Source organism: Oenanthe melanoleuca, chromosome 1 (genome assembly GCF_029582105.1).
Source record: "Oenanthe melanoleuca isolate GR-GAL-2019-014 chromosome 1, OMel1.0, whole genome shotgun sequence".
Taxonomy (NCBI): Eukaryota; Metazoa; Chordata; class Aves; order Passeriformes; family Muscicapidae; genus Oenanthe; species Oenanthe melanoleuca.
Window position 1 is genome coordinate 2684329 of NC_079333.1, and position 22628 is coordinate 2706956.

Below are 22628 nucleotides of genomic sequence, written 5' to 3' on the forward strand. Positions count from 1 at the left end.
ATCTATCCTATGTCTAAATAAAGCCAAATTTACTCATTTGATCAGATAAGGAAGAGTGACTGGAATGTTTGTGACTCTCTGCTGACATAGAGGCTGGAAGAGTGCAGGTTACTCTTTCCCCTATTGGAAAGGTTTTAGACTAGAATGTCTGGATGTTGTTACAGACTCTCTAATTTGATCCCCTTGCAAAATAAAACTTGTGTTTAATGCAAGGTACAATATCTACTGTGACACAGCATAAAAAGAAAGTATTTCCTGTCTTATCCTCTGACTATTTGAAGGTCCCTTGTGATATTCCTTTCAGGATATAGGTTATAAACCAGAAAACAGTCAAATTTTTCAGGTTACAAACTCTGCTGCTGAGGGAGTGTTAAGTGCTTCCCCTGTCTGCCCAAGGAGAGAGTGCTGGGTAATGAGCTGTGTTTGCATGTTTTTGCCCAGGTTGTTGAGGACTATGCTGGGAGGTGGCAGGTCCCTCTGCCCCAGCTGCAGGTGCTGCAGACGGCGCTGTGCTGCTTCACCTCTGCCTGCGTGTCCTTCCCAGCCGAATGTGAGCACGTCCAGTACGTACTGAGTAGCCTTGCTTTGTGAGTACCTCTTCATTTGCATCATTCCTTCCTTTCCAGCAGCACAGCCAGAGGCTCCAGCTCCTCAGAGCTCCCAAGAGGGGTTTTACAGGTGGTGTAGCTACACAGAACAAAGAATTGCTAGCTAGAATTTAGTTTCGTCTTTTTTATATCCTTGTTAAATATTCAAGTTGGCTATGACAGTGTTTTGTCATAAGGGATGTCTGGCAAAATGAATAATCTAAGAAATAAGTGATCATCATAACCTTATTTTGGAGTATTTGAGGACTGACCTTTGCCAGTAGATCATTTGAAATAATTTATCTCGAATTTTTATTTCTGTACTTCTAGTGGTGTAATAGGCTAAGTACTTCTTAAGATAAATTTCTTAAGAAAGAAGTCAATTACTTTAAAATTGAATGGATTTTTATGTTTGAGTCATGAAAATGCTTATGGGAATTACTTGTCATGCAGTTAACTGACCCAGAGTCACATTCAGCATCAAGAGTTGCAGGATATGTGTCATAAATTTTGCTCTAATTTCAATTTTTTTGATGCATTGGTCATTTTCCCACATGAAGACTGGAAGTATCAGGGTAATAAGGACATAAGGAAAAAAATAAATGCTGTCTTTAAACATTGGTGAAGCTTCACTGTGGACATTGCCTGCTTTGTGTGTGTGAAACTGTTTGACAGAGGACTATTTATGGCATCATAAGACTACAATTTTCAAAGTTACATCAAAATATAGTGACATCTGTTGCTGTGGGTTTTTTCACTAACTTTAAGGAAAAAGTTCAAACCATGTTGATATGTACTTTTAAATAGCAAAGCTTAGGAGATAAAAAGGTGGGAATTCAGGTATTTTTTGGATGGATACATTCTAATAATTGAGAAGCAAATTGGTCACTGAGTTTCTGTCACCCTTGTCTGTTTTGATTTTTGAGACTGGGTTTACTCCATGAGATTTGCTTCCATTCTAGGATGTTAGATTATTTAGTCTTCTGCCTGGCTGGCACAGTTTTGTATGTGATATGATATAAAGGGATCCCAGGGCTTAGTAGCTGCAGTTACCTGGGCAACCTTGCTCAAATCTCTTTTGAAAATTCAGTGTATATTAGGTTTTAGTTCTTGGAGAGCAAAACTCTGACTGTATTGTCATCCTTGAGTAAGATTTCCTTGGTAACCAGACAATAAATAGGAGTAACTGGTTTATTTCCTATACTTAATAACCTTGCTATTTGTATCCAATGAAGCAGCATCTGCATTAATGTCAGGGGGTTTTATAATGGTGCTACACTGGTGTTTTAAGGCAATGTTTTGATGCCACAGCAGTGTTGTGATCAATCTAGATGGATATAAATGTCAATATGCAGTGCTGCAGACAATTTTGAGATAAACAAAGTTGGAACTGACTGTAGTAATTTTACCTGGAGACTGCTGATGAGGAAATAAAAATATTTTGATGGCTTTCTTTATTAGACTGTGAGCAAGTGCATTGATAAAGCAGAAAACCATAGTTTACACTTGTTCACTATTGATTTCCAGATTTTTTTTTTTCAAGCTCTCCCTCTTTTTAAATCAGTCAAAGCAAATTTAAATGCAAGCATGTATCACTTTCTCTAACTAGTTTTGTCTTATTATTTAAGTTCCAGTTTGGTTGTTTGCCAGATCATGACATGACTCATGGCTGACCTTTCCTGAGAGTCAAGTACACTGCAAAATTTTGTTTAACATGAAACGAGATAATGTTTTTTCAGAACCAATACTTATTTGGGTAGGGATTGTTTTTTTATTGCATATTTGAATTGAGATTCAAAGACCTAGCTTTGAGAGAAATTCTGTCACTGAACATAGTAACTTTGCATCTATTTCTCTAAGCCTGTTTTTGGCATAGTTAATCATTAGCTGGGAAAAAAAAATGCTTTAGCATAATCTATTGGAAATCTAATTTTATGGTACTTTTCCATTATTCCTACAGAAAACTTAATTTTGTCTGTAAGTATTAAGACTTTTCATGCACAGTATTTCTGAAAATGTTACTGAGGAGAAAAAATGCCTTTAATTTGCACAGTATTTTTTGAAGTCCTGCCTGTCCCTCTGAGACTTTCTCAGTTCTTGTCTGCTGCTCTTGACTTTCTCAGTCAGCAATTGCAGCTCATTAGTGCAGTGCCTGCCTGGTACTTTTTCCGAGTAGAAATGAAATTTCTCAGAATCTTCAGGCAGAACAGTAACAGTTGCACTGCAGATCCGTGAGCTCTGACTGCCAAGTTTTTGATTAAATTGACTCAACTGCATTATCTGGAAGGAGGCTTTCATAAATGAAAACCTGAAGTGAAAGGAGATCTGGAAAGCTGCTTTTTACCAACCTCTGATTCTGTAACAGGATTTAAAAGAAAGAAAATGCTAGACCAGTATTTTAAGATAAAAGCCATGGAGCCACAAATCAGTTTGAATCTAAGCAGCTGTTGAATGTATTGGTCCTTTCTTCAGCCATTTCTGCCACCTCTCCTTGGGGTGGTTGTTCTTCAAGTTGTATGAACTTGAATGCCACACAGAAGGTGAATGTAGTTTTGTTTGCATATTTGCACAAAAGCTGTCCCTTTCTAAATAATATTCAAAAGCTTCTTTTGAAAAGATAAATTAATTAGTACCTTTAAACCAACATCTTCATAGAGAAACTTCAGTTATGGTAAGACAGTCTGAAATTAAATAAAGTGTGTTTTTAGAAAGTGCCTGAAAATATGAATTGTTTGTCACCAAAATCCTTTGAGTGACTCCACATGGGCACAAGTTTAGAATTCACAGAATTCCTAATTTTAGTTTGAGTGTTGCAAAAAGTAAGAGCCTTACAGTAATTTCATTTTTCTAATCGATGTTTTTAATTTGGCTTGTCACTACTTCTGTTTTTTAGGAGTTTTTTTGAACTGCTGCTGTTCTTTGGAAAGGATGAGTTCTATGAAGATCCTTTGAAAGATATTTTAGGTTCAATCCAGGTAGTGTTGCCTACTTTCATATAAACTTTTAATATTATTTTAGTAGATGTAAAGACAGTTTTGTGAATATATGACCTGGAGGAAACATGCCACTCTAGTGAAAGAAACTCTGCTTGTTTGTGTCTATTTCGAGCTTAATGTCATTCAGTTCATGATGTGAGATCTCATGTTTTCTCTCTGGTTTAAAACAGTAAATTTGAAATTGAAGCTTTATCTCAATGAAATCTTCAAGTCAGCATAAACATGGATGGTTTAAATTGTTCTATTCTTGGGTAGATTGGTACAGAGTTTTCTATGTCTATGTACAACTGCATAAGATAAATGACCCTGGATTAAAAACTTGTTTTGCCAGGTAAACATGGGGTTTGGTTTGTTTGGGGTTTTTTAATACCTGAAAGGATTTTTAGGGTTGTGCCACCACAATTGAAAACTTTGCAGGGAAAGAAAGGATGAAAAAGATGAAAACCAGAGTTGTGTCTCTATTCATACTGCTCATGCATTTTGAGAAAAAGCTCTTCCTTTGCTATTTTTATGTTGATATCTGTCTGTTACTGCTTCTACAAGTGAGTGTGCCAGCAATGTTTCTGCATCAGTTGTGTAATCAAACTGGCAGTGAAAAGCAGGTAATTGTATGTGGATGGAAGCCATTCTTCTGCTGCATTTTTCTTTCAATATTAGATAACTTTTTCATTACTAAAATTTTCTGTTGATTAATGGTGTTGTTGACACTTTTACAGCAAATAAGGTGTGGGGATGAGAAAACTTGACATGTGAAAATCATGGCTGGCTAAAGCATTCCATGCTATTACAGGCAAACATAACTTCTGACTTGTAGAAATCTCAAGAAAAATGATTGCTTGAGGGCTGGTGACTCATGGCTTAATTCAGTTTTTTTCCTCAGAAATCACAAATCCAGCTCAACATGTCTAAATCTGTGCAGGTTGCCATGAAGTGAAGACTTGTCTCAATGTGTGCCAGTAATATCTCCAATCCAAGTTGGTTTTGCATTATTATACAAATGGAAGGCTCTTTCTGAGGGCTGTAGAAGCCATGAATTTGACCTTCAACAGTTCTGTATTGCTGTTTTTAGAAAATATGAGTTGTTGCTTTAGGGCTTTCTGTATGGTCAATGAAAGACTTTGTAGCTCAAATTACTGACTGAGGAAATACTCAGCCATGTATGGGTTTCTTGGTTTGTATCTTTGGGATAGCCTGACTATTTTTAGACAGCATCTTTTAATTCTTTCTAATTGTTTCTCTTTTTACACTTAGGAATGTCAGAACCTTTTGAATAAATACAGGAATCTGAACCTGGAACTAGTGACTCGAATCATTCGAGATGGTGGACCATGGGAGGATCCAGTATTACAAGCAATTCTTAAAGCAAAGCCTGTGTCACAGGAACTAGGTACTTCATTTATCACAGTAATTTTCTAGAGTACTGAAAAATATGTTCAAGTATGCTTTTTAAAAATATATGGGGTCAGGTGTTATCAGCTGGCATTGCACAGTGTTTTAACTATTTTTCTGTAGTAAAATGTGCTGGTCCCTTTTTTATTTGAAAGAAAGCTGAATTTCTTTGCTAATTTAAGTCTGCTTTTATAATGTAGAGGTTAGATTGGTCAGACACAGGCAGCTGTGTAGTAGTTCATAAAATTCATACAGTGGATTTCTAAGTCAAAGTGTATACTTAAAGCACAGAGACCAACTTGACTTGCATTAGACTCCTGAAATAACATGATTGGAGAGGATCTGATGTGTATTTGTCTCCTGGCACTCTGACTCATCTAATTTTTCTCTTCAGTTGTAAATACTTGGTCTTGTGGCTTTTCTTGGTTCTGTTTCCAATGATGCCCTTGGCTACATGTGACAGCTGCTTTCTGTTTATGGATATGTAATTCCTGGAGCTGGGAAAGGTGCAGTTCATGGGAACAAAATCACTGGAATGTTAATGAAAGTTCCTAAGAAAAATACCCCAGCTACAGTGAAGTCTTTACTAGCATGTTAAGCAACAGTGTTCAAAGGGGAGCTCTTAAAAATTGTTTTTATTTGATAGTGATGGGAAATGCCAGTTCTTCTCTAGTTGTTGTGGTGTAGTGTCTGATACAAACTCACACTGTGTTTGTGACAGTGTGTTCATTGAGAGACAGGAAGAACACTAAAACAGGACAGCTCAGCAAGCTGCCTCCTTAACCAGAACAAGTGTTTTGATAGCAAATTCACATCATTATGCCTTTGTTCTGTCTCTTTTGTGAAGCAACTGCTTGAGCAACAGATTTACCCATGGTTTTTATTAGATATCTCAAAGTTCTGGTCAAATACCTACAGAAACAAAATGAAAACCAAGATGAATCTTGTTTTGTTTTGTTCTGCATTGCGTGATTTTGGTGATTATGATGTGGAATTAGGTCTCCATCTCTCCAGTAAAGAATTAGTTTAGTCCTTTGCTATAATGATTCTCTTGGTCATCATGAATCCTCTCTATGATGGGCAACAGTTTGAGGATGTTTGTTTTTAACCTGGCAGAGCAGGAATGAGACCTGTTGTCTCTAGGTGAGCACTTTGTTCCCTTTGGTTTCAGGCTGTACCTCCTTCCCCTCTGCTGAGAGATTTTATCTCCTTTTATTTTCTGATATCCCTACACACAGACTTGACAAATCTCATCTATGCTGACAAGTCTTTTATATTAGACAATTATATTAAATAAAGCTTGTTCTTTCTTCCTCTCACTTCCTTCTGAAGTTTGATTCTTGTGAAGTCTTGCACAAAGCAAACATCCTGTGCTGCTTTATAGGCTAGGAGTGTTTAGCATGTTTTTTGAAACTTGGCCATGTAGTTCCCTCAGGAGTTAGTTTAAATAGGAAAAACTGCCTATTATTGCTGAATCACCAGCCATTCCTTGCAAAAACCAGTTTGTGTAAACTACATAATTCTGTCCTGGGGAGAATCTTAGGCCAAGACAAACCTCTCTGTGTCTTTACATGAGTTGTAGTAAACTTTGACATGTCACAATCTGTTTGGAGATGGCTGGAAACAAAGCAGTCATTGAGTTGAAAGAAAAATAGTAGGGTTGGAACATAGGAACAATCAACTTGTAGTGGACTAGGGAGAATAAGGTGAGCATCCAGAAGAGAACAACACAGAGGTGCAGTCAGATGGAGTTTCTGAGGTGCTGGTTGATGGCTCTTGCTCTAAAGCAAAGCATCACTGCCTGGGTAAGTTAAAATGTTGTTTCTTAGTGTATCACTTAGACTTGGCCAAAGGCTGCTGGAGCTGGCAGTTGTCTTTGGCTTGGGGGGGTTAGAAGAGCTCTGTGTGCTGCCCTGGGACAAGAGGACATGGCAGGACAGGGAGGCTGATGCCAGCAGCATCTGTGAAACTGAAAACAGAGGAGGCTGTAGGAACCCCCGTCCTTGGGAGCTCCTGCTGGCAGTGGTGTAGGGGATGGGGATGCCCTTGCTGGGAGAGGAGGCTGTCAGACTCATTTCTGGAGCAGAAGGGACCACACCATGTGGGAATGGTAGAACAGAGTGAGCTGTGCTGTGGGGTGCAGTTCTCCCTCCTTTAAGGAAAAAGAATGTTACAGCCACTTCTTGTTAGATGGGCAGCATTTCTTTACCATTAGCACTTACCAAAGCTGGGTATTTCCAGCCTTATTTTTCAGTAATCTGTTGGGTAATGCTTGCATGCAAAGCAGAGGATGTGGTTTATTATCCTAAGGGTGGTAATTCAGAGGAGGAGAGGCCTTTACTTGGCCCTAAGGACTTTTCCATATAATGACTTTTCTTGCACTTCATCACCACCATTAGACACTGACTTTCTTTTTAGTCCTCTTGTTTTCTGAGCTTGTTCTCAAAAGTGCTAATGGGATGATTTTTTTCTTACAGTGCATCTGTTAACAAATCAAGTTGAAACCTGACACCTTGAATAATACTGCTTAAATGTTCATTAGCATGGAACACTGCTAGCTTGCATAAAAATGAAGTTGCTAGAGAAATCTTGGGTTTGAGTGTAAGGAATTATTTCAATCCTTCAAAAAAATTTTAACTGAAAGCTTATTGTACAAGTAATCTCTTCATTTTGGGGAAAAAACTAGTTGTTCAGATTGTGGTTTTTAGTAACTATTTCTTAAGTATCACTTTAACTTGCTTGTAGTTAATACAGATTGCTTCTAAAGGATGAGCTTTCAGCCTTCACTGACTTTAAACTGGCAATCTCATTCTTTCTTTCTTTCTTTAAAACATGAAACACTAAAGTACTACAGTTGTAGCCTTGAGTGATATTTTAACTTTTAATCCAAAGAGACACTACAACCTGTATAATCTTTTACAAGAAAGATGCAAAGCATGTCTTCCAGGTATTTCTGAATCTCCAATTTCTTCAATGTTGAGTATTTTCAATATCTCACTAGAAATTATTTCATTCAAATATTAGTGTTACAATTATCTTTTAGAGCCAGAAATTAGGAGCCATAATTTAAATGTATTTAGACAGGATTTGTGCCCAATAGCACTTTCAGAGGAAGATATATTTTCCAAGCAAGCAAGATCAAGGCATTCAAAGCTCCTTAAAGCAACAGCATTTGAATTGTAGTGAACTTTTTTCACCACTTTGAGATCTTACATTTTAATGGATAATGAGTATCTTGAGGTTTTTATTTTTAATTTTAAAATATTTATAATTATAGCTTTGGAAGTGATGTCAGTCCTGTACTTCTGACAGTGACATGGATTCTGCTGCTGAGAAGGGAGGGAATTTTCTTTCTTTCAAATGCTCACATCTGCTTCTGTATAATATGAATTTTACCAATCTTTTGCAGCACCTTGTGTTAACTTATTAGAAACAAAATACTGAATTAGATTACTGGTTTAAGGAAAATAACAATTTCTGTTTCCGAGCAGAAGGAACAGATTTCTTATGGTATTTAATTTAATATTTGGTAGACTTTTTTAGCAAAGCCTTTATTTTTTCTTGATATTATTTGTTATTAAAAACAACATTACATTTAGATATATTTGTTGTTTGGACTTCATATTCTAATTGCCTTTAAATCTTTCTTTTCTGTGCAGTTAACAAATATTTAAGCTCTGAAAATCCACTGTTCTTTGAACTCCGTGCCAGATACCTTATTGCCTGTGAACGCATCCCTGAGGCAATGGCTCTTATCAAATCTTGCATAAATCATCCAGATATCAGTAAAGATCTGTATTTCCATCAAGCTCTTTTCACCTGTCTTTATATGTCACCATTAGAAGATCAGCTATTCCAGGAGGTATTGTTTGTCAGTATACATTTCTTTTTTTTTTTTAAATGAAGTGGTGCTTTATACGTGCTGTGTACAAGTTGTCAAGAGGAGCATGTGGAATTCTGATTTTGTGGAACCAAATGTCATAAAATCAGGCAGCCACACTTGTGTTGCTAAACTTAGTGCTGGCTTAAGCTTGGAAAAGTTCACTGTGAAGTGCCTACAAATCTTGTTGACCTAAATGCAATTTTTTGGTCAAATATTCTTGTAGATATATATTCCCTAAATATTTGTAGCTTCAATGTATTGACTATTAACTATTTTAGTAAAAGCACTTGAGCCTAATTGATGTTAATCATACATTATATAGTTTTGTTAAAGTTTTTTAATAAGCCCCAATATGTAAAATGACACTTGAGCTGAATGTGGCCCTGTTTTATCACTGATAGCATGTAGTAGATAACAGTGCTTTTCTTAACCTTTGTTTTAAGCAGAAGCCACCAAACAGTGGCAAGAACAAGCAAGAAAGTGTTTTTGTGTAGTGTTTTAATTTCTCAGGCAGTTATTCTGATGGACATTACTCTAAGAAATATGAAAGAGCTCAAAATATCTCCAAAATCTTTACTTAAAATTGTACCCAAAAGCCATTCCTAAGATATCCTGTGTTATTAGCAATTCCTGAAATTTTTAGTAGAGCAGGGTCTGATTGGTTTTGATTTCATGTCAGCAAATTGATCTAAATGGATTTTATTTTAATTGTATAGCACTTGTTGAGGACTGATTGCAAGAGTGGAATTGAGATCATCTGCAACACTGAAAAAGAAGGGAAGACTACCTTAGCCTTACAGCTTTGTGAATCCTTCCTAGTCCCACAGCTCCAAAATGGGGACATGTATTGTATATGGTAAATACTTTATTTCTGGGGAAGCAGCTGAGCAGAGGATACATGCTTATTGCCAAAATGAAGCTCACCTAACTTAAAAATACCAGATAAAACTGATATTTAAATGTTCCTGGTGCTTCTGTTGTGCCTGTTTGCCCTTTTACACAGAGTCATATGCAGGGTAGCCTAATAGCTCATAACTTACTGTTTGAAAGTAGCAGAAAAGTGAAGGTTTACATATCTTACCTAGAAATGTAGCATTTATTTTTAGCAAAATGCAGTCTGTAGGCTTTAGCCATATAGATATTTTGCTCTGTAACTCTAGTGTCACCAGTGTGCCTAAAGAGAGAATGTATGGTGCTGGAAATGTGCTGTTGTATGGGAACTTGGATGTCATGAACAGAGGTATCACCTAGATGGGGTTCTCTAGAAAACATTGAAGATGTCTTCATACACATTTAATTGTCTTGATAGCTGGGCTTGTTTTTAGGGCTAAAAAGTGTTTTCTAGAGAGTTGTCAACAAATTTTATCATTCTAAGGGCTGAAAGATGGCTAAGGAATGTAATCCTTCTGTTGAGCCTGTGTAACTTCTGTACCTAAAGGAACATCTGCATTCCTTGATAAAATATGCTTTGTTTGTTTATGCAGTTAAAGCAAAGCATCCTAGATGCAAGGATTTGGTGGAGGTCAAATTATCAATCTATCTTAATTTTGGTATTGAGTTCAGAAGCTACATCAGATTTGTGTTCCCAGACTCCAGGAAATCAAGAAGCTTTGTCTTAAGAAATTAATGAAAGTTAGATATGATAATGTTTGCTTTGATATTATTTTTCCTTAACTATTGGACTGTTGGATGAGTAATTGCTCAATCAAAACCATTGGGATTATTATAATGACTTCCATTTATAGTACAGTGTGTTGGCAATAGCTACTGGCATTTTTCATCCAGTCTGTCCAGGAAAAGATGGACAGGACTGTCCCCATAGGAAAGATGAAGTTCAACCAAAAAGCTAGAGTTTGTGTGAGCTCAGTGGGAATTGAATCCATCTTTGCTGATTCCTGCCCAAAAGCTGCATCTCCCTGTTTCTTACTAGGAAATGACAAGTGTAACCTCCATGGATTAATGCTTCATACTTGGGGGATTCAGTTTTTGAAGAAATGCATTTTTAATACTCCAATTAAAACTTCTTTTGCTGTAGTAACATGTTGACCTTGCTCTTATCTAGCTGATCATTGAGTTTTGCATCATTCATTTTTGAAATTGCTGTTCAAAGCAAGATGTATCTCTTTTTGTTCTGGCAAAGCAGATGTCAAAGATGAAATTCCAGTAGAGGCTCCTGTACTGTTTGATACCTGATTTTCAGGGAAATCATCTTGGCATCTCTCAATGTTTTAATTTATTCAGAATATAGAACTTGAGGATCTTTGGAAGAGAGTTCAGAGCAGTTATGTATGTGCAGCTAAAACAGATGCTTCATTCTTCACAGATGCTGAGCCTTAGTAATTGTGTTCCCAGCAAGAACTCTGTGTAATACTTAATAGATCATGGAAACTGCAGCAAAGCTTGTGAAGGCATGACTATACTGTAATCCAATTTTTTGAAGAAGTAGGAGCCAGGTTAAATTAACCTATAGAGTCTATTTTTCCCCAGGGAAGATATTAATGTCTCCAGCACGGTATAAATCAGCTCACCTTGTTCTGGAACTGAGGGCCTTGCAGATCTAAGAGAGATCTAGCTGCTAACACTACAAGCAAAGATGAGACAACAAAACAGATTAAAAAGCTGTAAATATCAGATATTTGCTACAGTCTATATGAAGTCTTCAAGCTAAAACCATTAGCTGTCATCTTGGGGGAAGATGAAGCAGCTTTAAGTAGCTTGGTCACAAAACTCAAATTTTCACTGATGTTAAGAATAAATTCTAGATTCAGGTGAACTAATTATTTTTCTGAAATTAAATCATCAAGCAAGGTGTGCTTGGTCATACTAAAAATATTTTTGAGCAAGATACTGGTAAGAAATCAATTCATATTGCTTTGTGTCAAAGTGTTGTCTCTTCAGGAGGACACAGTATTTTGATGGGGCAGGCATAGATGGCCTTCCTTCTTTGACAGATGATTTTAAAATGCTTTTTTGCCCATTTTCAGATGATTCCTATGCAGTAAATTCAGTAAGTCAAAGAATTTTTATCACAGGTTTGATCAGGCTTTTGGGAAATAGTGTTCCCTTCTTAAGAGTAGCAAAGGGTTTAGATCCAGCTAAGTTAGGGAGGGTTTAACCATTTCATGTTGCTGATGGAGACACACAGTGGTTTTGATATTTTGTAGGTAGTTAAGAGGCTGGAATGCATGGTTGCCTCTGGTAGAGGTGCTGAGTTGTGTGATCTCCCAATAACAATTTAAATTGTTCCAACCAAGTCAGAAATGGACTTGAAAAGGAGAAGCTGTTGTATTGATATAGAAAAATAAAACTAAAAGACTAAAATGCTGTTTCATGTCATGGTCTAAGTAAATGGTGGGTAACACCTTGTTCTTCACCCATGCAGCTCTTCCTTCTACTTCCAGTTTCCTGCTCTCCTTTTTCAGCTCTTTCCTTGTGCCAGCCTAGCACTTGTCTGAACACACAGCAAGCCCCTTTAACCACTAATCTCTCAGAAGAATAATTTGATTTTTCTCACATTCTCTGGGATTAGCATTGAAATGGTGTGAGGCAAAGCAGAGAGTGAGATGGATTATTGAATTGTAACATATAACATAAAAATACTCAGTTCTTACTTCTGTACTTCAGGTTGAGACTGCTACTGAGTTGTTAAGAATGATCTAGTGCATGAAGACACTAATAATTTCAGACTTGCATATGAAGTTTGTAAATATGTAGAAATCAGGTTTCCAGCCTGGTAAAGGCAGAGGTGAGCAGTTTGTATCTTTAGAAAACCAGAAAGATTAATTTGTTTGTGTGTAGAGCTGCTTATAGGCCTCTCTTTTCAGTTTCCCCCATAAGCTTAATCTTTCTTTCAACTTTAGTTCTCTTGAGTTCTGAATGAAAGAAAACAATCAAGGTGTCAGTGTCAAGCACAGTTCTAGAGCTGTCCTGAACTTAAAAGTGGGGTTAGTTTTGTCATAGGCAGTTCTGTCACTTCCCTTCATTCAGGGAGCTCTGAGCTCACTAAGAGAAGCTTAATCTCAACAGGTTTGTCTGAATCTGGAAATCAGCCAAATATTTTGTCAGTAACCAGGTTTGTTTTCTGAGGGAGAAGACTGCTGGAATAGAAAAGTGTCTTCCTTCAGAAAATGAAAGTCAGTGGGTCCTGCTTTCATTGTAATGTGGTGGGATTTCTCCTGAGTCCTAGCTAGAGCTACCCCTGTGTGAGATCTTTGTGCTGGCAAATCTTCTTGTGACTAGAAGCTAGGCCAGCTGCCTTCCTAAGTCTCTGAATTAAAGTGCACAGAACTTTTATGCTGTAAACTTCAACTAGCTCTATTTTGTAGCTAACACATCCCTTGTGCAGAGTTTAGCACTAATCTGTTCTTACATTTCCTGTTCTCAGGCAGGAATGTTTGACAGCAGATCATGGAGGTGTAGCATGGCTGTAGAGCCTGAAGCTTTGGTGTAACTGCTCTAGGCAGAAAAGTGTGCTGTAATAACTGGAGAACATCACTATTTCCTGCCACATCAGGAGCTTCCTCTGCTGCTTCCATTTTTCACATTCAGAAGCTTATTTTCCTGAAGGACTCTTCATCCTTTTACTGGAAGTCACTTAATCCCAAGAGCACACAGATATTTATTGCCTGTGGTGTTGAGGGCTAGGTGCTGTTCCATCTGATTTTATTGTGCACTTGTCTGAAACTGAGCTGAATACATGAATGTTTTGTTGAATATTTAATTGGCTGGTGATAGGTGATACCCTGAATGCTTTAACAAAGTACTTAAGTTGCATTTTCCATTGTGCACGTTGTGTTAATTAGATCAGTATTGCACCCTCAAATATTATTTTAGTCACAGAATATGCAAATAATTGTCTTTAGCAACACATTTTGCTTAATGAGAGAGTTCTAAAACTCAGTGTAATTGGAATATTTTATTCTCTACCTAATAGGGACCTGATCTTCATTTGGAGTAAACTGCAGCTCAAATCTAACCCATCAAAACAAGTATTTGTGGACCAGTGCTACCAGCTTCTAAGAATTGCTACAAATGTCAGAGTCATTTTCCCTTTCATGAAAGTCATTAAGGATGAAGTAAGTTCTGTTTTGTTTTTACCTCATCCTCCATTATTTTGGTAACCAGTTAAAGTAAAGAGAAATGATGTTTATATTGTGTAATGACCACTTTTGGTGGAAAGTTAAAAAAGAGGGGTTAGGGAAGGACACATTATTATCTGTAAAATTTTGTCAGGTTCCAGAATGGGCTTCAATATTATGATTGCTTGTGTGGTTTTAAGATTTATTTTTTTTAACTGAATTCTGAGCTTTTCTGTTTCTGCAGCAAGTTAGAGGAATAAGTCCATGGAATAAATGTGAATGATTCATTGGTTGGGTTTTTTTTTTCAGCCTGACCTCTTAAGGAAATAGGATCTCTGTAAGTGTATGTACCCTTCATCCTTGTTAAATTCTGGATCCTTTTACCAATTCTAATCAAATTGGAAAAAAAATTGCTTAATATAACATTAAGGAAAAGGCAGAATAATACAGGAGAAGACATTATTTTGCTGCAGAAAGTTGTGCTGTATTTCATGCTTCAGATCTCAGTCTTGTTCTGCCTCATCTGCAAAAGAAGTCACGTGCAATGCTTTGCACACAGGCCTGTGAGTTGTTTCCCAACAAATGTTTTTTATCATTGACTTGACTAGACAAAGCTCCTTCATATTTTGTGCCCTAAATGAATTCTAAATTATTTTGTCAGATCTAAATACAATAATTTGCTGCAAGGGTATGTATTCTAGAATGCTTGTGGTGATATTAATAATTCTATTTGCATGTGAATAGTCATATTTTTTTAATAGCCCCCTACTTATGGAGCATTGTCTGTATTTGTTAAAACCCAAATATAGGAGATGTTCATTATTTCTAAATTTCCTGTACCTCTTATGACTTTAATCTGCTGCCTTTTGGGCAGTGTATTTCTGATCATTCCTCTGAGCTCCCTGTTCATGGCAGGGCCCCCAGCTTGAGGTGTGGAATAGGAATTCTGCTCATTGAATGGATGAGTCATCAGTTTTGGAAAATGAAGCCTTTTAGAATTCTTGGCCATGGGATGTATGGTTCTCCTGCTGGTTGTTCAAGACTGTGAGCATGGTTTTTATGTAATTCAAGCTAGAAAAGTTAGTAGAGGAATTGTCTAATTATAGTGTGAAACAGCCTAAGCATTGAAGAGGCAGGCAGAAGATACTGAGAGATGAGATATGATCTCCCTCAGTTTTGGTTTATGTCCCAAATAATTATCTTTAAGTATAGAACTGCATGGAGCAGAGCTGAAGCTTTGTAGCTGTACAGCTTTCAGTGCAAACCATTTTTGTGTCTGTATTTGTAGCCTTGTTTGAGCAATACTTAAAAATGTTCCTGCCCTTGGGTGAAGTTCAGTAGCAGGATGCTTTCTGGACTGCTGTTTTGCAATAGATGAATGTAAACGTGTGGGATGTTGGGGAATTGTTGATGTACACTCTTATTTCCTCCCTGCAGGTTGGTGAAGATGGCCTTCAGATCTGTGTGGAGATATGTGGGTGTGCCCTACAGCTGGACCTCCGTGAAGATCCCGGCATGAAAAGTCTGATCTATAAAGCAATCGCTCATTTCCTACCAAATGATTTGGAGATCCTCAGAATTTGTGCTCTCTCCATCTTTTTCCTGGAGCGCACCTTGGACTCGTACTACACTGTTGAGCACCTGTACAAATGTGCAGATGAAGAGTACAACGAGTGCGCTAGCTCTGTCCAAAACCGCGTGCGCTTTGAGCTGCTGCCCATCCTGAAGAGAGGATTGTTTTTCGATCCCGAGTTCTGGAATTTCTTGATGATCAAGCAGAATTGTTTAGCGTTATTGGGGGATAAAGCTTTGGATGGCTTGAGTGAAAGTACACTGGAAAACTCTCCTGGAAACGCAGAGAAAACAGCAGAGTACAGGGCTCAGGGTGAGGAGCGTGGCTGTTTAACAGATGTCAGCAATGGGGAGCTTGAGCCTGGGAGCTGCTCTGCAGCCCGCTCCAAAGGGAGTGCCAGGAAGAACCACCAAGCCCTTGAGGCATCCAGAACCTTGGATCAGACTGAACCAAGGCACCGCTGTGTGATCTGCAACAAGGAGTTCCTTGGGGATCACATAGTGAAACACGCACAAGCTCACCAAAAAAAGGGCAGCTTCTCCTGTGTGCTTTGCACCAGGAAGTTCAGGCAGAAAGGACTCATGCTGAAACACTTAAGGAATCATGTCAGGAAGATAGAAAGGCAACATCTTGCTGCAGCGCTTGAGGCTGGTCAGGAGGCTCCTGCTCTTCATGAAGTGCAATGTTCTGGTGTTTCTGTGTCTCTTGAAAATGGGAATTCTGAGGGTTCCAAAGATACTGAACCAGAGGCTCCAGTAGCTCAGAGTTCTGATCAGGTCCAAGAGGAGGCTGGGAATGCAGAACAGGTTTTGGATGCAGTGGAGAACCATCTAAGTGACCAGGATGATGCTACTGAAAGCAGTAGAGACAGCTGTTTTAATAATGTTCCTGATGGTTTATGTACAGAGAGCTTGCCTGAGGATGATGAGAGCTCCAGTAAAGAGTCACCCATTCTGCATAAAGTGAATGGAGTGTTTTGCCCTCAAAAAGACATTGATGCTTTGGATGAGGAAGGAATCTTTAAGTGCCCTGCTAATGGTTGTGCTAGAGTGTTTAAAAAAATAAGATTCCTCAACAAACATGCCAGAAAAACTCATCCAACTGATCTGAAGGTGCAGCAGCATATAATGAAATGGAATAAAGGAAAATGCCGCTTCTGCCAGAGGAAATTTGCTGATTCCCAACATTTTATAGACCACCTGAAGAGACATGTGTATCCAAATGTTTATTTTTGTTTACACTTTAATTGTAATCAGCGATTTAAGCTGTCGACTGAGCTTGCAGAACATACAAAAAGTCACAGTGTGTTTAAAGCTCAGTGCAATTTCTCAAACTGCTGTGAGCTATTTGAGGAGCTCCCTTTGCTGTATGAACACGAGGCTCAGCATTATTTAAATAAAACCCCAGAATGTTCAGAAGATGCAAGTGAAAAAGATTCTTCAGATGATCCTTCAGAACCTTGTAGTTATCAAGATGATGATGAATCTGTTAATGAAAAAGAAATTGTAGATTTACCAATTCCAACCTGGAAGTCAAGAAAGGATTCTGCAGAACCAAAGACATATATTCAAAGTGTGGAGAAGAAAGCAAATAATGTAATTCACAATGGAAATGAAAGCTCATCTGAGGGTAGTGCTCCTGTTTTAAGTTTGATAGACCAAAAGACACCTGTGTTACAGCCAAATCCTGAAAACTGTAATGTTGTTAGTGACCAACTGGTCAATGGGCACAGTGACCCAGATCAGACAACATCCAAGGCAGCCCAGGTACCTTTGGACAGAGTAGCAGATGAAACAAGGACAGAAAATGGGTCAGTGTTACCAGTTTTACAGAATTGTCATGATGCACCACAAAATAATGCTCCTGCAGCCTCACAAGTACCTTCTAAACCAAATCAGACAACAGAGACTACTTCATATGGTGTCATTTTAACAAAACCCTATGTCAGACCTTTGCCTCCGAGTTACCTTGATGAACGTTACATTAGCATGCCAAAAAGAAGAAAAATTTTGGCTGATGAAGTAGATGCTTATTCTGAACAAGACAAAATTTGTAGCAAATCAACAGAAAGATTTAGGTGTGGCAACTGCTTGACCATCTACTGTAATTCAGAAGCACTTGAGGCTCACCTTGCACAAAAGAAGTGTCAGACGCTCTTTGGATTCGATTCAGATGATGAAAGTAAGTCTGCAGTCCTTCTGTGTTGGTTTCTTTGGCAGTCAGTAGCAATCAGAAAATGGTCTTTGAAAACAGGAATAGATAAGGCAGACACTAACTAAATCACAGTACTCTGCTAAATTGGAAATTGAAATTGGACATGCTGTTCAGAATGGGAAAGAGGTGGTGAGAATTTGTAGGCAAACTAATGGAAAAGACTTCTGATAAAACAGAATGGGGTAAATCAATCAATCTGTCTTTCCTTGCATATTTGAAACTAAATATGGTGAAAAACATAAGCAGTGTTCTAGATTAAGGAATGATTTATGTTCTAATCTTCTGTCTTTTACAGGTGCCTGATTCAATGTTGTGGAGAAAAGTATCAGATGAGGAGTGGTGTAAGGAACACTACATGAAGCAGCATCAGTTTGTTTCCCAGTTGGCCTTAATCATGAAGCAGTCTCAAATTCCTGTAGAAAAACATGATCTTGATAAAGACAAAGCACATTTTCTAGACAAAACTCATAGAGGAGTAATAGGAGCTCTGCAGGTCTTGAGTCCAGAAAAGTTGCTACAAAACCCCCCAAAGTACCAGTTATCCAAAAAAGCCACATTCATTCCAAATGTGTGATTGAAGCTTAATGGCACAGCTTTTCTAGCATGAAAGTTGAAGGACAATGAGGCATAGAGGTGAGGAGGCAGTGGAAGCAGAGGTGTTCATTGCCCTGTGGAAATCCAACCAGCCAGTTCTGAAAGCTGCTTTAGTTTGTGTGGTTAATGGGTATCCACACAGCTGAGAAGGAATCATTGAAGGAGGTGCTACATTCTTACCTTGTGGATAAATGCATAAAGAAACCATGCATTCTTTGTTTTCAAAGTTTGACTGTGTGAATCCATTATCTGCTCAAAAGCATGGAGCTTGTTTCATAAACTTCTACTCAGAATCCAAAGAGGAATGTGGAAGGAAATCTTGAGATAGATGGGATGCTGGAATAGCCAAAAACTTGAAAAACAAGCAGGAAAAAGTGAGTTGATGTGATATTGTGTGAGACTTGCACACAGTGGAAATGAGAGCCTGCAAGAGAAGCTCTTTGCAAGGCTGAGGTGAAAGTGTCCTGTAAAACATCCACTGTAGGGGTGGGAAGACCAACACAAGGGATAGATTGTGTGGATATTAACAGCAGCTGATGGAAGCAAATCCAGAATTTTGGGAGGGTTAAGCTTGCATTACAAATTCTGCAAGTACAGAGGTCCCTCAGCTGTTGGTAGGACCAACAAGAACTTGAGAAGGCACACAAAAGCAGAGCACATCAGGTTGGGGTGAACAGAAAGGTCAGGAAGAACCTGTTTCACATCTGTGATGTTGCTTAATGGTGGTGGGCCACAACTCAGTAGTGTCAGTGTCTACAAAGTAGAAAACAGGGATCCTCTCAATCCTGGAGACACATTGCAATCCTATTTATTGGCATCCCTTGAAAGGAGAGCCTTTCCCAGAGGCTGGTGAAGGAGTTATTAAATGTTAAGCACTTTATTCACAATTCACTGTTCATAGAAACAATCACAATGTGAAGATAGGAAATAGGAGTCCTTCAGTTCTATATGGAAAACTGAAATACAGAAGATTTTGAAACCAAAAAGATGCTGTTGTAATTTTTGGTCTTCCTACCCTAAGGCAGAGGTGTGTCAAACATGCACATTGTCCAATTACTATGCTAATTTATCCTCTAATTTATCTCACACTGTCTTGCCACAAAGTATTTTTTTTTTTTTATTTGGGATCCTGTTCTATGAAAATTGTAGTGGGATTGCAGGCAGGGGAGGAAAACTGATGTTCAGAGTCATTCCAGAAATGTAGGACAGCACAGAGCAACTGTTCCTGCTCAGCTGTCACTGAAGAGTTTGTCAGTGTGTGCAGGGCTTAAATCAACAGGTGGGTGGAAATCCATGAGTAAAAAGTCAGGGGGTGCATAAAACCCCCTATTCATTGTAGCAATGGCTCACACTTGCAAACCCAAGGGTTTCTCTGTAAGACTGGCTGTGAACTAGTTCAGGAACATAAACTCAGTAGTTCAGCAATGCCTCTGCTAATAATCCTCTGTGGAAGTAAACAGACATTTGCATTAATTCTGCTTTCTTTTCTCTTCCTGCAAGGTAAACAGAATGCAAATTCAAAATCATGCTCTTGAGTTCTAGAAGAGTTTTGCCTTAACTTTGAGTTGGATTAACATAAAAGGTTATAAAATTATGATCACAGGTATGTGTGCATTACATGAATCCCAATTATGGCCCACTTCCAGAGATTTGTATGATGCTTGAGGCACCAAAGAATTTTTTTTGCAGTTGCAAAAAATCTGATTTAAATGCATAATTCATTATATATACATATATACACACTATATATATATTTACATGTATAAATACATTAAAGTTTTAAGCATAAAGTTAATTGGGGTCCTTATCAGACAAATGCACTTTCACATTTTTTACTTTGAAGATACCAACTAATTTTTAAGGACCCAGGTACTGTGTTGAATGTTCCCAGGCTCCCCTTCTTTGCTTGACATTGCTTAAATATATTTGGGAAAAAAGAGGTTCATTTTCAAGTATTACAGTTCTGAAAATCTAAAAACTGAGTCAACAAAGATATGACAAAGATGTTTGTGTAAAAATCTTTTTAATGTACCTTTTAATCTTTGGTGCTTTTATGCCTTTTCCCTGGAGCTCCATATGTTTGAAGATGCTTTAAAAACATGATTGAGACTTGTATTATCTTTGGTTTAAGTGTGTAGATAAATGCATCTGTGTACATGCATAAACTGTGACCATAATTTTTTGTACCTGCATTAAAATCATTTTTGTTCAAAGATGCTTTTCTGGGACACCACTGTTTGTTTCTCTCATGTATTCAGTGTGTACACTCTGGAAAACAGGAAATGTGAATTCTTATGTAGATGAAGATGAGCATTACCTAACAATTATCAGGAATCTGTTAAATTGACTTAAAGCAGCAAGTGGGTGGTAATGTTTTAAAATTATTATTTTCACTTCAAAAGACATTGCATTTTCTTGAAGCTACTCTCTGATACCTGTTAGTATTCTCAGACAGTTGCAGTATTAAGCAACTTTAATCAGAGGCAAAAAAGTATTTGGATCATGTGTGGAATAATTCTCCATGCTTTTTAAGGATTCTTTATTATTGTGAGTATTACCCCACATTAAGCCTGCAACTTCTAAGGCTGAAAACAGGTTAAAAGTCTTGAAAGTTGGAAGTTTTTGGTTGGTTTTTTTTTTCCCCAGGTATTAAGCATTGTATGGCATAATTGGAAATCCTTAAAGATGTATCACTTTGATTCAATAAATCCTGATGTACACATGTAATGAAAACCTCCAGGTACCCTAAAGCTGTCTGAAGCTATACATGAGCTTAGGAGCCTTGTTGGATCAAAGTTGGTGCAATTCAGTGCTCATAATTGTATTTAATAACATTCCTCCAGCTGGATTTGGACTTTCCTTTTAAGAGTGTCTCCTCTAACCCCATCATGTTTCACTGTAAAGGTTGTGTAATTTCTAAGTTCAAAAAGCTGCCACTTGGTGTAGGCACCTTTCACCAAAAAAAAGAATACTGAAAGTATGTTGCAAGTGGTCATATCTGTGGGGCAAGGTCACTGGTACTTTGGTTATTTAGCCATATTCATTAAAATTATATGAATTGTATAGTTTGGATAATTTATAACATTAAACTTTGTGATTTTAATATCACATGGAAGGTTCAGCTGTACTCATTTCTTTTATTGTTTAACACCAGTGCTATGGACAAAAGACCCAAAGGGGGTGGTAGTGTTACTATTTTCTTAATTTATTTGGTACTGTATAACACCTTTCTGATTAAATGCAGTGTATGCATTTTGGGACTCTTAATTTGTAAAAGCTGTTACAGGTTCAGCAAGAAAGGAAATTTGTGCTTCCTTGTTGAATGTTAAATTATTTTACTTTGCATTTTATATGAGAGTACAAATTAAAACTGAGCCATCAAACTGCAATAAATCTACAGTAGTGTTTCATTTTAAAAACCTTTTGTACTGTACATAGATTTGTTCAATAAAACATTGTCTTTGTTGTTGATAGAAACTGATCTTGTCTCTTGGAGAATCACTCTGGAAGTGCTGCTGTGATGTTCAGAGCTACTGTGTTATGTTTGGTACATGATGGTTGCATGGCACCTGTGTGAAGATGCCAGGTCTTGATGTTCCAGGTGTGTGGATATTTGGATTTGAACAGATCAAGCTTCAAAATGGGGGCAGCAGCTAATTCCTAGGACTCAAAATCCAAATTTGGGGCCACAGACAAGTCTGGGTGCAGCTAAGATACCTCTGCTTCTGCTTGGTTGTCAAGTTCAGACAGACAGTGTAGCTGCTTTTTTCTTTTGCTTTAGAAAGTTCAATACTGCCACCTGAACTTACTGGATAATTTAGATTTATTATTCACAGCCCTATGAATTCCTAGGTTTTTTTGACTGTCTTCTGGAAAAATTTGGATGGTGATTTTTTTTGTGTGTGTGTAACTTCAAACTTAGCTTTATTTTCTACTTTTGATAATTTTGACGAGGTCCTTGCCTGAGGAAGTTAAATGTGGGTATAAGGGTAAGGGGCTTCAGGTACATTTTGCCAGCAAAAATATTTATCAATATGACAATGTGTACATGAGCCATTTAATAAATTCATTGTTAAATGTGTTAGCACCAAATATAAACTTTGCCCCTCCCTAGATGGACAGGAGAGAGAAAATACAACAAAAGTCCTGGTATAGCTCCTTGAATTACAACAGCAGTTCATTGTTACAAGAGTATTGTTCATTTTTTGGTTTATATAGGCTAATAATTTTCCTGTTTCTTCCCCTTTGGGAATGCCAGTTCCTGCTCAGTGCTCAAGGCAATTAAGTTTGAATTAAAACTCTAAAGGGAATTCT

The 22628-nt window shown here is 37.7% G+C and overlaps 1 protein-coding gene across 1 annotated transcript in view; it reads left to right on the forward strand.

Annotated features, from left to right (window-relative positions):
- The window catches only part of ZNF654 (zinc finger protein 654), a 29987-nt gene extending 8199 nt beyond the window's left edge, over positions 1-21788 (forward strand). The window contains exons 2-9 of the mRNA XM_056488429.1: positions 442-587; positions 3481-3562; positions 4835-4970; positions 8632-8834; positions 9572-9711; positions 13789-13930; positions 15371-17687; positions 18016-21788. Coding sequence (XP_056344404.1) covers positions 442-587; positions 3481-3562; positions 4835-4970; positions 8632-8834; positions 9572-9711; positions 13789-13930; positions 15371-17687; positions 18016-18023 — 3174 coding nt within the window. The 3' untranslated portion in view covers positions 18024-21788. The remainder of the gene's footprint in view (positions 1-441; positions 588-3480; positions 3563-4834; positions 4971-8631; positions 8835-9571; positions 9712-13788; positions 13931-15370; positions 17688-18015) is intronic.
- Positions 21789-22628: the final 840 nt, after the last annotated feature.